The following is a 12,126-nucleotide window of genomic DNA, read 5'->3' as shown; positions in this document are numbered from 1 at the left end:
GGGCAGTTACAGACAGACAGACTTGCAGTCTGAGGCACCTCTGGGAGGAAGCCCTTTTGCCAGCCTGGGGCCTGCAGGGGGAGAAGCTGGGCAGGTGGGAGGGGAGGAATGTGAAGTGCCTGCCTGCCCCCTGCCAGCGCCGCTCCTTCTCCTGTCAGCCTTCAGCTCCCTAAGCGACAGCTTCTAATTCCGGCTGTCGGTGCCTCTGTGCTCCAATGAAGTCTCAGCTTTGCGGTGGCTGTTCTGTTCAGAACACAGTGAGCCTAGGGAAGAAAGTCAGAGCAGGGGCTGTGGGGCCTGAGGCCGGGGATGGCTGCTCACTGGGAAGTCAGCACAGTCAGAGCGAGGCTCTGAGGGGACTAGATCAACTATCTCCCCCTACCCCCCACCTCCCCGCCACAGGCGACAGAAGTCCACTGGGAGGAAAGACTTGGCCAATGCCCTCATCTGGGTTTTTGCTGCTTTTCTCCTCCTAGTGGTTCATAGTCTAATCTTTCTCCTGATCCCGGAGGCAGACAGAAGGGAAGAAAGTGTTTTCTTCCATGACACAGACAGAGGAAACTGAGTCCAAAAGGGATTAAAAAGCCTTCCTTCTGCTGGGTAAAGAGGGAGGAGGTCCCTGTTCCCTTTCTGGCTCCACCTGGTCGTAGGTGTGGCGGACTACCCTCTACCGATGCTGTCTGGAACACTGGCTCCTGGGCCTTGAGTGGAGCGGGCTGAGCTCTCAGTCTTCACTCCCTCTTACAGATGAGGATCTGCAGGCCCGGTGCGACACACTGCTAGTAAACGCCACAGGCTGAGACCTAGCTCTCCTGCCGAGAAGTGCGAGAAGTGCGTGGGGGCTCATTTCACAGGGTTTGCAGTTCGCACATGCTCCACAAAGGGCAAAGGAGAGTGTGAGTCCCTGCTCTACAATCTAGCCCAGGGTGGGCATCCCTGGAGTTGGGAGCTCTGGAAAGCACAGGGGCTCCCCGGGGTGGGGGGCTTCTATCCTTTCTCCAGAAGCAAGAGTCCTCCTTAGAATCCTGTGCCTCAGGAGTCTCCTACAAAGCATATTCCCGCCCTGCCCAAGCTGGGGACCCCTCAGTGCTTCACTGAGTCTCTTGTCCCTTACAGCATAGGACCCCTGAACACAACCCTCAACACTGTTATCTGCAGTTGTTCCTGTCTGGTGCCCTTGTCTCTGTAACCCCTCTGTTTGGACTATCTTCCTATTGCTTAGTAGCCCAACATCGCTCATCCTTGCAGGCCCAACCACCTTAGCTGCTGTCTTCAGAAGACCCCAGATCCCTCTCTCCCATCATCCCACTCTTCCTTCCACTGGCTGCCTGAGTTTTGTATTTGGCAGGTGTAGTCAGTCCTTGGTAACACCCTCCCCTTGTCATATCCTGGGGTTTGTCTTCCTGACTGAGAATGTGAATCTCATTCATTCAGAATCCAGTTTGTGCATCTGTATATCCTGTTGCTGGAAACACAACAATGGGTTTATGACGTCTATAAATTTAGTAGTTAATTCAGTAGTTCACTTTTCTTTCTTTCTTTCTTTCTTTTTTTTTTTTAAGACGGGGTCTCATGTAGCGGAGGATGATCTGGGACTTCTGCTCCTCCTGCCTCTCCCTCTCAAGTGCTGGGGTTACAGGTGCAGTGCCAATAAGTTTGTGTATATTGGACAAATACTCTACCAGCTGCAAAAATCCCTAGCCCTTCGCTTACTCTGCAATTAAATTCCATTCCAGCTATCCTCACGCCCTCTGGACCTAGGAAGTTATGAGGCACTCATTGTAAGACATCTCATCTAAGTACTCCCCTCTGTCCGGCCCAAAGCCAAACAGCTGGTTCACCAAAGGAAGAGGCTATCCAGTGGCTTTATACTGTTGGTTGAAAATGGAACTCAGGCTTACCCCCTTTCTTTAGGGGTCAGGCCTAGAGTTCTGTGGCCTAGAGATGATTTTACATTCAAGAGAACCAGCCCTGTGGGGGAATTCTTGCTTTTGTCTTTTGCCCTTTCCTGGACCATAGCTTGTCCTGGAGGGGACTGGGAGGTAGTGCCCGGATAGTCCTGATGCCTGCACACTCTCAGGTCCTTCCTAAGGCACCTGCCCTGGGTCACAGCGGCCAGCGTCTAGTCAGCCTGCTCCACAGAGACCGTGGAACTGGCATGCGGGAGCGCTGTCAGGTTTGGAGACGTCTGAGATTGGAGAACGCACCCCCGCCCTGCTCTGAGTGAGCGTGTGCGGGAGGCACAATTGTGTGTGACTGATTCGCTGCACTTTGGATGGCAGTTAACAGCCAGACTGAGCGCCCTCAGTCCGAAGCACAAATGCTTCGTGTCCCAACTTACTCCTCTGTCTCTTGCTGCCTCCCACACCCCCAGTCAAGCTCTTGTATTGTCCAGTTCTATCCTCATGGGGGTCCCAATCCCTTTAACCTAGAACCGATGGCAGGAGCTCCCGCCAGTTTCTAAGCAGCGGAGGGTACCGACTCAGGCGGAGGCGGGGGGCGGGGAAAGAAGACTGCGATTTTAGGATTGGCCCCGCCGGGTGCATGTGGCCCCCGGCGAGCAGCCTCCGCCCCCGCCCCGCAACCGCCGCCGCATTCCCAGGGGAGCGCGGAGGAGGAGCCGCTCCCCAACTTCGTAGCCCACAAAGGGGTGGGGGTCAGGGGCGGTCTCCTTCGCCCTGTCCGTCCCTGTCCTGACAGCGGATCCCGCTTCCTGGGCAGCCATTGCCATGGAGACCCCCGAAGCTATAAAGCCAGGTATCTAGGCGTCGGGCACCTCACGAGCCTCTGAGACCCCCAAGTAAGAAAGCAAGCGTCCCGGCCCCCGCAAGAGGGGAGGAGGCGGGAAGAGGCTCCGAGAGCTTGAGGAGCGGCGCTCCCCGCCGAGGCTGGAGGCAGGCGCGCTAGGCGGGAGCTACGCGCTCAGCAGGGGAGCCGGGGCTGCCCGGGGTGCGGGTGAGTGGCGCTGCTCCAAGTCGCCACGAGGGACCGAGGGGCGTCGGACACGGGGAAAACGGACCGAGAGTTGAGGAGGTCGAGCTTGAACAGGAGCTGGGAGTAGCAAGCAGCCCACACCTCCAGGCGGGAGGCCCAGGGAGGAGCGCAAGACGAACCGGGAGCTGCGAGGCAGCGGGAGCATCAGGGATACCGGAAAGGGAATCTCAGGACCCCCGGCTGCTTCCACCTACGCGCGGAAAGAGCGGTACGGGTGTCCGGGCCGGGGCTCCGGCCCCGTGGGGGTGAGGGAACAGGGGCGCCCCCGTGCGGAGCTGTCGAACTTCCCGGGCACGGTCGCCGGAGCCATGCTCAAGCCCAAGGACCTATGCCCCCGGGCGGGTACGCGCACCTTCCTTGAGGCAATGCAGGCGGGCAAAGTCCACTTGGCCCGTTTCGTGCTGGACGCGCTGGACCGCAGCATCATCGACTGCCGCGCCGAGCAGGGCCGTACGCCGCTCATGGTGGCGGTGGGGCTGCCGGACCCCGCCATGCGCTCGCGCTTCGTGCGCCTGCTGCTGGAGCAGGGTGCGGCCGTGAACCTGCGGGACGAGCGCGGCCGCACTGCACTCAGCCTGGCCTGCGAGCGAGGCCACCTGGACGCTGTGCAGCTGCTGGTGCAGTTCAGCGGCGATCCGGAGGCAGCGGACTCGGCGGGCAACAGCCCGGTGATGTGGGCGGCGGCGTGCGGCCACGGGGCGGTGCTGGAGTTCCTGGTGCGCTCTTTCCGCCGCCTGGGCTTGCGCCTTGACCGCACCAACCGTGCTGGCCTCACAGCGCTGCAGCTGGCCGCCTCCCGCGGTCACGGGACCTGTGTGCAAGCCCTCACCGGGCCTTGGGGTCGGGCAGCCGCAGCGGCAGCGGCCCGGGGCTCCAACTCCGACAGTCCCCCAGGTCGTACTGCCCCGGCGCCCAGCCCAGAGCGTCGACGGCCCAGCCCCCGTCGTCTACCGCGACCCCTCTTGGCGCGGTTTGCGCGAGCTGCCGGCGGCCACGGCCACGGTCATGGCCACGGCCACGGCCACGGAGGTGAGCTTGCCTCTGCAGGCAAGGGCTCCGGCCGACACAGGGCACAAGGCAGCGAGAGGCCAGAGCTGGGCCGGAGCATGAGCCTAGCGCTGGGTACCATGACGGAGGAGGAGACAGCACGCCTTCGGGCAGGAGCTCTGATGGCCCGACCAAACTCACCCCAGTCTTCGGGGAGTGGGCGGTGGCGCTCACAGGAGGTGCTGAAGGGAGCGCCCCCAACCTTAGTGCAAGCCCCTATTGGCCTCAGTCCTCATCCCGAGGGTGGCCCAGGCTCTGGCCGCCTGGGTTTGAGGCGACGTTCCACAGCCCCAGACATCCCCAGCCTGGTCGGGGAGGCTTCAGGGCCCGAGAGTGGCCCGGAATTAGAGACCAATGCTCAGCCTTTCTCAGTGCCCGGGCCAAAGCCTTGGCAGGAGGGCACAGAGGCTGTGGTATTGCAGGCTCAGCGGTAAGGGGCATGAAGGTCGAGCCCTGCAAAGTCCACCCTCTTGTCTCTGGTCACTGAGATGTCCCATTCCTCCAAGTCTGTCCCTTTCCCTGCGATTTGCCCTCCCTCAGCCTTGTCCCCTCACTGCTAAAGGGAGACCTCCCCCAGTCCTCCACCAGATTTAAGACAGAGATCTCACCCTTTTGTGCTCTGTGTATTTCTTGTGTAGAACTCTCAACCTTCCTACAGCCTGACTCTTGTCCTGGGGAAAAAAGAGGCGCGAAAGGCTTATTCTGCAGGCTTCAGCTTTCTAGCCAGAAACGTGGACCCCGAGGCTCAGCCGCCTAGGTACTGCTTCTGGTCCTGTAAAATCCCCTGCTTATTTCTAACTTTCCCCGTCACCTTGGTAGCCCGGCAGCAATAGAGGTGGCTTTGGAGAACAAAGGCCCAGGAGGCGGTGTCTACTGATGCTGACCGGAATAGTTGGATAAACTACCAAAGTTTCCCTTCGCTGTAAGTGTCAGAGGAAGCAAGGCTTGAAGTGGTCCCACTTTTTGGATCAGACGGCTGATTGTGAAGGAATCCAGGGGCTAAGGTTTTCTGAGGTAGAAACTCCTCCTCCAAGGCAACGAGGATGTTTTGGGGGCTTGGTACCATTTTGTTCACCGGTTGTCTCTTCTGGGGACTAAGCTTTCTCTGACTGTCTCAGTCAGACCCAGGGTTCATTTATATTACAGGGTCATTGCTCCTCCAAGCCCCTGATGACTCTTGGCTCCTGGGCCAGCCTGACCCCTCTGCATGACTGCATTCGAATTTCATTTTTGAGGTTCAGTGCTTCACTCATGGCGGTCCAGCTTTCCTTACATTTCCACTTAGTCCCAGAGGCCTGAAATGGAAAGGACTTAGCATCCCACCTCCTCCTCCCAGCTCCCCCATTCTGCACGTGGGTGCTCCAGGAGGGTGGAACAGTTAGGAAGGCTTTGCTTAATTGTATTTCTTCCAACCCTCAAAAGAACTCGTGTTTTGAGCCTTTGTGTATGAGGCGGAAAGCAGCAGGTCTGATCCGAGGCTTAAGAACCTGACAATGTCTCTTTAAATAGCACCTCCGCGAGGGGGATAATTGACTGGAGTGTTTGCAACGTTAAGCGGCGGCGCGCGGGAGTCGGGAGCCCACACGAACCGCAGGTCCGGATCTAAATTACATCAAACTCGAAGAGAGCCTAGGAGGGGGCTGCTAAACGTCTCCTGCTTCTTGCTGGGCTGTTAATGGAAGGCAGGGCAGATGATGGATGCTAGACGGAGACCAAGGACCCCTGCCTGTGCCCCACCGCGTGGGATGCAGGCCCAGCCCAGCTTCCAGCTTTTATTACTGGGCAGATTAGTGAGTCAGAAGCAACTGTGGAGAGGTAGTTAGGCCCCCTCCCCACCAAGTCTTTTGTCCTCTCCCTCTCTACCCCTGCCCGCCAACTCTGTGCCGCCTCCTCGACAGGCGGCAAAGAGAGGGGTTTGACAGGTCGCCTGCTCTACGACCCAATGTCAGTGTTAGCTCCTTGTGGGAGATCTGTACCAGCAGGGTGTGGCGAAAACTCCTGCTTCAAGGCAGTGAAAGTTTTCTGGCCATGACTGTACCTCGGGTTTCTGTTTGTGAACCCGGAAGAGTGAGCATGCAGCCCCTCACCTGCCTGCGATAAAGGCTTTTTAAGGCGTTGATCTGTTGTCTTTGTGGGAGGGTTTCGCACCAGTAACTCCGAGGGAGCTGCTCAGGGAGAGACCGCTGGTGCTGAGAAGCCGGGCCGGCGGTTTAGGGGTAGGAAGTCAGCTTTTACAGAGCCAGACACCTCCCCAGTTCCTTGCCTCGCTAGCATCCGAGGCCGCGCGCCAACCCACACTTCGGACGGTGATCCTTGCTGCCCCCTGGTGGTACCTCTGCGCTCTCCTCGCTGCCACCAGGGAACTCAGACTTGGCTTTTGAGGGAGATCAACGATGTGTAGCTTTTCCCTCCGTGTGCATGTTACCCACGAAGCGTGTTCCTCTTGTAAAATAGTAAATCCGGATACTTGAAGTCACTTCAATGAAGTGAGGAACAGTGTACAAGGAAAGTCAGCATTGGGTGTAAGGAGTGCCCAGAACCTCACCAAGAACCCCAAGCCATTTTCCAAGCTAAGGCTACTGTTGAGAGAGCTCCTGCTATCTTTAGAATAGCTGGAGCTACCATCCCCTATGGCTCCTGAGCCTTGACCTGACCGTGTGCGTTGTTTTCTTATGACATCTGCTTTCCCTTCTGTGGGGATGGATCTGCCACTCCAACACACACACACACACACACACACACACACACACGACAGCCCCTCACCGCCCCCCAAGCACACACACCTGCCTCTCCTCAGTCTCCCGAGTGGCTGATGAACACTTCCACCGTGTCTGAAAAGCCAGAGGTCAGGGCAGGGACACTCCAAGCGAACACTGCTTTCTCTCTGAGCCTTCCTTGCTCACATTCCACTTTCAGCTGTGTTTAATTTTAAGGACATTTTTAATGGCGTAAGAATACAAATATTTTGGCTTCAAGCACCATGAAGTTTGGCTCGCACGTTGTGTGCCGGGGTGTCATCTTTTCGGTACCGCTGATGTGGTATTCTCGGGGAATGTCACCTTAGCACATCCCTGTTGGGTAAATAACCGCTCCCCTCTGTGGTCTCTGGAGTGCCTGGAAGCCCGGTGGTTGAAAATGTTTTTGGAACACTGCAGCTGACTTGCCCGTCTGAACTGAGTTGTGGGACTTGCCGCCTGTACAGGCTCCATGGAGAACTCTGGCACACTTCACTCCCCCCAGACTTCCTCTGTCAGGTCTCAGCACACTGAGGCTCAAGTCACCCCCCCCCTTGTCCCCTCCTGCTGTAGAAAAGACTTTGCTGTGTATTCTGCTTTTCGTGTTATTGTCCTTGTTACGAAGAGACTCCCTGGCCACTGGCACTCAGTACTGGTTGGTGGGGAAGGCTGAAGGGCATTGGCACATGACTATGGAAAGGACTAGTGGGAGGAAGAGCAGCTAATAAACCCAGTGGTATTCCATTTGGAGAACCAGCCTCTCTTTGCCTTCCTGCTCACTCCTGCCTCTTGGCTTCCTTTGAAAAGATGGAAGCACACGTTTGATTTGGAGGTGGTTCCTACCTTCGTCATCAGCCCCGACCCTGGCCATTCTACAGCTAGAGCCTGGAGATTGAGAGCTGCAGGAACTGCTTCTTGCTGAACTGGTGGGGCTGGGACTCGGGCTGGGGCTCGGGCTGGGGCCCGAGTATGGCTCCTCGTTCCAGTTAAGTGGCTTCCGTGAGCAGTGGCATTGGGTGTAGAGCTCAGAAAGGGAAAGTTGGAATTACTGCCAGAGCTAGAAGTTAAAAGGTAATTTTACTCCCAGCACTCGGGAAGCAGAGGCAGGCGGATCTGTGTGAGTTCGAGGCCAGCCTGGGCTAAAGGGCTAGTTCCAGGACAAGCTCCAAAGCTACAGAGAAACCTTGTTTCAAAAAAAAAAAAACCCAAACAAAACAAAACAAAACAAAAGGTTATTTTACCTACCTCCCAAGCCCAGGTCTGAAACCAAAGTTTCTTTTTTTCTGGCTACTTGCCTGCTCTTTTGAAATTTTGAAATTATTCCTTCAGTTTTAAGAGATGAACAGGTCTGCTTTCTCCCAGATAGAAGTTTCAGGGAACTTTGCATGGGCAGCCTGAGAACCAGTTAAGGGGAGAAGCCAAAGTTGAAAGGTTCAGCCCTGGCCAGAGCCTCCTTACACCTTCACTTTTGTTCCTAGGGCCTTTCACTTCCTGTTTCCTCCCTCCTCTGCCCACATTCTAGGTGTACAAGTCACCAGAGACGCTGGGTGTTCTGTGGACTCAAGTGACCACGAAGGAGCCCACCAGGCACCCATTCCAAGGGCATCCAGCTCCGAGAAAGCCTGGCTCCAGTCCCAGAGAATGGCAAACCCAGAGGTTCGAACATTCAGTTTAATTTAAAACAGGCACAAGTTGCAAACAATTCACAAAAATTTCTAGGGAAGATGCTTTTGTTTTTAAAACTCTGACCCTTAAAAAAAGACCTTGCGATTTCTTTGCCCTAATGCAGGTCACCAGGGAGCAGAGGGATCTAAAAATATTATCTGGATGTGGTCCAGACAGTGGAGTTCTTCCTTGGCATTCCCTGTCTCACAACAGCCAGGAAGGTGGGAAGGGAGGGAGGACAAGGGGGCAGGTAAGCATCTGCAGGGGCAGCTGGTTCACACATGGAGGTACCCATTCCTTGACATGAGCCTCTTCCCCTCCTCCGCAGGAGGTGGTTCACCTTTCTGTCCCAGCCCAGGGTTCCAAAGAGGGTCCCTGATGATCTGGCTACTGAGAAGTTGCTGGCAGGTGAAGTAATTCCTATCTCAGTATGGGAGAAACTCAGAAACTTCAGGGCACCCCAGCATGTGTTTAGACTTGACATACACACCCCTTCACTGTTCAGGTAATAACATGAGACTTGAGAGGCAGAAAGCCAGGCCCCAAAGCAGGTTCCTTCAAAGTAGAGCTTGGTAGAAAAGAAGACTGGGGTGGGGGTGCCGCTCTTCTGAAGCTCTCTGTGGTAACTGGAAAGGCCTGGGCCTTTGGGGGACTTTATACACACACACACACACACACACACACACACACACACACACACACACGGGAAAGAGAGAGAGAATGAGAATATGTTCTCTCCATCCTGAAAAAATGGAGCCACTTTTACCATCAGCAGCACACTCTCTCTCAGAAGATCCCCTTGCTACTCCCATGGCCTACACACAGGCAATTCACAGTTCTGTGGAGGCCTTCTGAGGAGAGGCTGTGCCAGGGGACAGACGGAAACAGGGGCAAGTAGGGCTTCCAGAAGTCAGGCCCAGGTTGGAAGAAGGACTCAGGTAATAAAATTCTTCCCTGTGGCCCTCTGGGACTCCAGGGTTTGAAGCTGTAACTGAGAATAGCAAGTGTCCGTGTGAAGATGGGGCACACACCCATGCGGTGGCCCGGGACACTAGTGGACACTGCTTTTTAAAATCTGCAGCGGCCTGTCAGCTTTGCTGACCGGTGGCCAGGAGCACCACTCTCCGTGTTTCTTAGAAACATCCCTGTGCAAATAGCAAAGGGCCAAACCTGCAAAAGGGGGTCACTGTCATCCCAAAGGCAACTGGGACTCTGGGGAGTGAGATTGAGGGGGGCAGGTCCGGCCTGGCCCAGTGGGCAGAAGGGAAAGAGGGAAGGGGTGGGGCTTCACATTCAATCTTTGGAGAGAATACTGAGAGAACAAGGCAGGAAGGCCCTGCCAGCGGACTGGCTGCCCAGCGTCCTTGGCCTGTGGGCACAGGCGGCAGGTGCACCCTGGGTGTGAACTCAGCAGGTGGAGGTCTGCTTGCGATAGAGCTGTATCAGAGGCACCAGGCACTCGGGCAGCCCTGTCTGCAGCAGAAAGGGGTGATCCAGGAGCTCCTGGGCCGTGGCTCTCTCTTGGGGTTCCCGTACCAGCATCCGCTCCAGGAAGTCTCGCAGCACTGGGGAGACCTGTGAAGCAGAGCGGTGAGAGGGAGTCATGGCTCATAGTTGTGTCCCTGCAGCCTGACTGCCGGGGGAGGGGGGCTCCCACTCTGATACCTCATTTTCTCTGGTTTCTTACTTCCTGGTTCCTGGGTGGGGGCTCACTGTTGGATTATGAGGTAGGGAAAGGAGGCCAATTCACCTGACATGAGGGCTGCGGAGCAATGGAATGAGGATGTCTGGAACTCTGGGGAGCTGGGTTCCATACACAGCCCATTACCCCTGCCTGCTTCTGGGGGCTCTTGGCACTCAGGTTCTGTGGCTCTGTGAAAGGGGCATGGAACTGGCATCAGCGATCCAGTTCCAGATCGATGAGGCTGCCTCAGGATGCTACGGAAGGCTGCCTCCTTGGGGTAATTCGCTGGTGGGCGCTCTTCTGGCCCTGCTCCTCTAGGGCTTAGCAGGGTATGCCATCTTCATGGACCAAGCTGTCTTGGAGCCATTTAGAGACTGTACTTCAAGCCTCTGGCACAGTTTTTTTGCTTTGGCCACCAGGTGGCAGTACCACTCAGCCGACCTGTGCCAGTCTGTTAGCAGGGGATGGATTTGGCAGGAGAGAGTTAATTACAAGTATATATACTGGTTCTAGGGGGGAAGCTGTAGCTCAGCTATGGTCAGGATGTGTCATACAACAGGACAGGCTCATTTATGTGACGGCACTGTGTTGGTTTGGAACCCCTGAGAGAAAGGTGGAAGGATTTGTATTGTGGGAGACAAACAGCAGGGAATCCTGGGGTCCTCACTCTTTCTCCTCATAGGAATGGGCCAGGCTCCTGTCCAGAGCCTGCCGAGAAGTGATTCTCCTGCCATGGCTACAGGTGGGAACTGGTTGGAGTGAACATGGGAGTTTGTAGTCAACGTGACTTTGTAGCCAGTTTTGTAGCCAGTTTTTGATGTGGAAAAGGACCGAAAGCTTGTATCCTTCTGTTTTCCTGGAGCCTGTGTGCCCATCCCTTTATCTCAGGAGCAAAGGGCTTGAGGGGATGAGGTTGGGGTAGGGGGCTCACACCTTATATGATAACTGACCTTGTAAGAGTTCTTTAACTTGGGTGGGGGGCTGTCCCGGAGCCTCTTCATGGCTTGTACTGGGGAGTCGCTGAAGTAGGGAGGCTCTCCGTCCACCATCTCAATCACCATGATGCCCAGAGACCAGATATCCACCTGCAGAAGAAGAGCCCCGACTCTGCTGCTGGGGTCTGGCTCTTGGTGTCGGTGTGTTGAAGGAGCACCTTGTCTCCCTAGTGAGTCTGCTTCCTTCAACCCCTGGTCAGCTGCCCTGTGGTCAGTTCCTTTCTATATGAGTGCCCAGTGACCATAGAAGCCATCCCTCATGGAGAACGCTGGCTATATGCCACTGTGCCCTTGAGCTGAAGAGAACAGTGTGTGGCAGGGCCTGCTCTTGACAGTGAAGTCCAGGAAAGACTGGCTGTGGTGGTGAGAGCCTTTAAGCCCAGCATTTGGAAGGCAGGGGGAGGTGTATGAACTCTATGAGTTCAAGGCCAGTCTGGTCTACAAAGTGAGTCCCAGGAAATCCAAGGCTATGTGGAGAGACCCTATCTCAAAAAGGATACTGATTAAATGAGGAACCTCAGAACTAGGGTTGTTGGTGCTGGGACCACTTAACAGGGACAAGATGGAGGAGTTACATGTTCCTAATCTTCTCCAGGGAGGCCTGGAGGTGTGTGTATGTGTCGGGGGGGAACAGTTACCTCGGTAGCATACAGAGATCTGGAGATCACTTCAGGAGCCATCCAGTATGGGGTTCCTACCAGGGACTTTCTCTTGGGGACATCTTTGCTGATCTGAGCACAGAATCCAAAGTCTGAGAGCTTTACCTGGGAGTTGAAAAGGAAGTGGGTAGAGATCAGGAAGAGGGGGTGCTAGAGAGGATGGAGGTCAGCTGAACCATGGAGAGGGAGGACCTACCCTGCCGTCGAGGGTCAGCAGGATGGAATCACTCTTGATGTCTCGGTGGATGACACCCTGGGCGTGCAGGTAAGCCAAGGCCTGAAGCACAGCCTCACACACGGTTGCAATCTGCTCTTCATTCAGCCTGGACAGGAGACAGGCCCCCCAT

The 12,126-nt window shown here is 55.8% G+C and overlaps 2 protein-coding genes across 3 annotated transcripts in view; one reads left to right on the top strand and one right to left on the bottom strand.

Annotated features, from left to right (window-relative positions):
• The first annotated feature begins 2,626 nt into the window (after positions 1-2,626).
• Ankrd63 (ankyrin repeat domain 63) lies at positions 2,627-7,489 on the top strand. Its single transcript, XM_041678732.1, has one exon. The coding sequence runs from the start codon at positions 3,303-3,305 to the stop codon at positions 4,473-4,475; it is 1,173 nt and encodes a 390-aa protein (XP_041534666.1). The 5' UTR covers positions 2,627-3,302; the 3' UTR covers positions 4,476-7,489.
• Positions 7,490-8,440: 951 nt separating this feature from the next.
• The window catches only part of LOC121465803 (serine/threonine-protein kinase PAK 6), a 33,396-nt gene continuing 29,710 nt past the window's right edge, over positions 8,441-12,126 (bottom strand). For both annotated transcript variants that reach the window (XM_041679203.1, XM_041679202.1), the window contains 4 exons: positions 11,976-12,102; positions 11,759-11,884; positions 11,076-11,210; positions 8,441-10,016 (listed from right to left, as the gene is read on the bottom strand). In XM_041679203.1, coding sequence (XP_041535137.1) covers positions 9,849-10,016; positions 11,076-11,210; positions 11,759-11,884; positions 11,976-12,102 — 556 coding nt within the window. In that variant the 3' untranslated portion in view covers positions 8,441-9,848. The remainder of the gene's footprint in view (positions 10,017-11,075; positions 11,211-11,758; positions 11,885-11,975; positions 12,103-12,126) is intronic.

The sequence above is a fragment of the Microtus oregoni genome, unplaced genomic scaffold (genome assembly GCF_018167655.1).
Source record: "Microtus oregoni isolate MIOR12 unplaced genomic scaffold, Mior012 000031F_ref0000149, whole genome shotgun sequence".
Lineage (NCBI taxonomy): Eukaryota > Metazoa > Chordata > Mammalia > Rodentia > Cricetidae > Microtus > Microtus oregoni.
This window is presented reverse-complemented; position numbering and strand designations above follow the sequence as displayed.

Bases quoted from the DNA above. Each gene is read 5' to 3' on its own strand.
- Ankrd63 (XM_041678732.1), top strand. From the start codon at position 3,303: ATGCTCAAGCCCAAGGACCTATGCCCCCGGGCGGGTACGCGCACCTTC.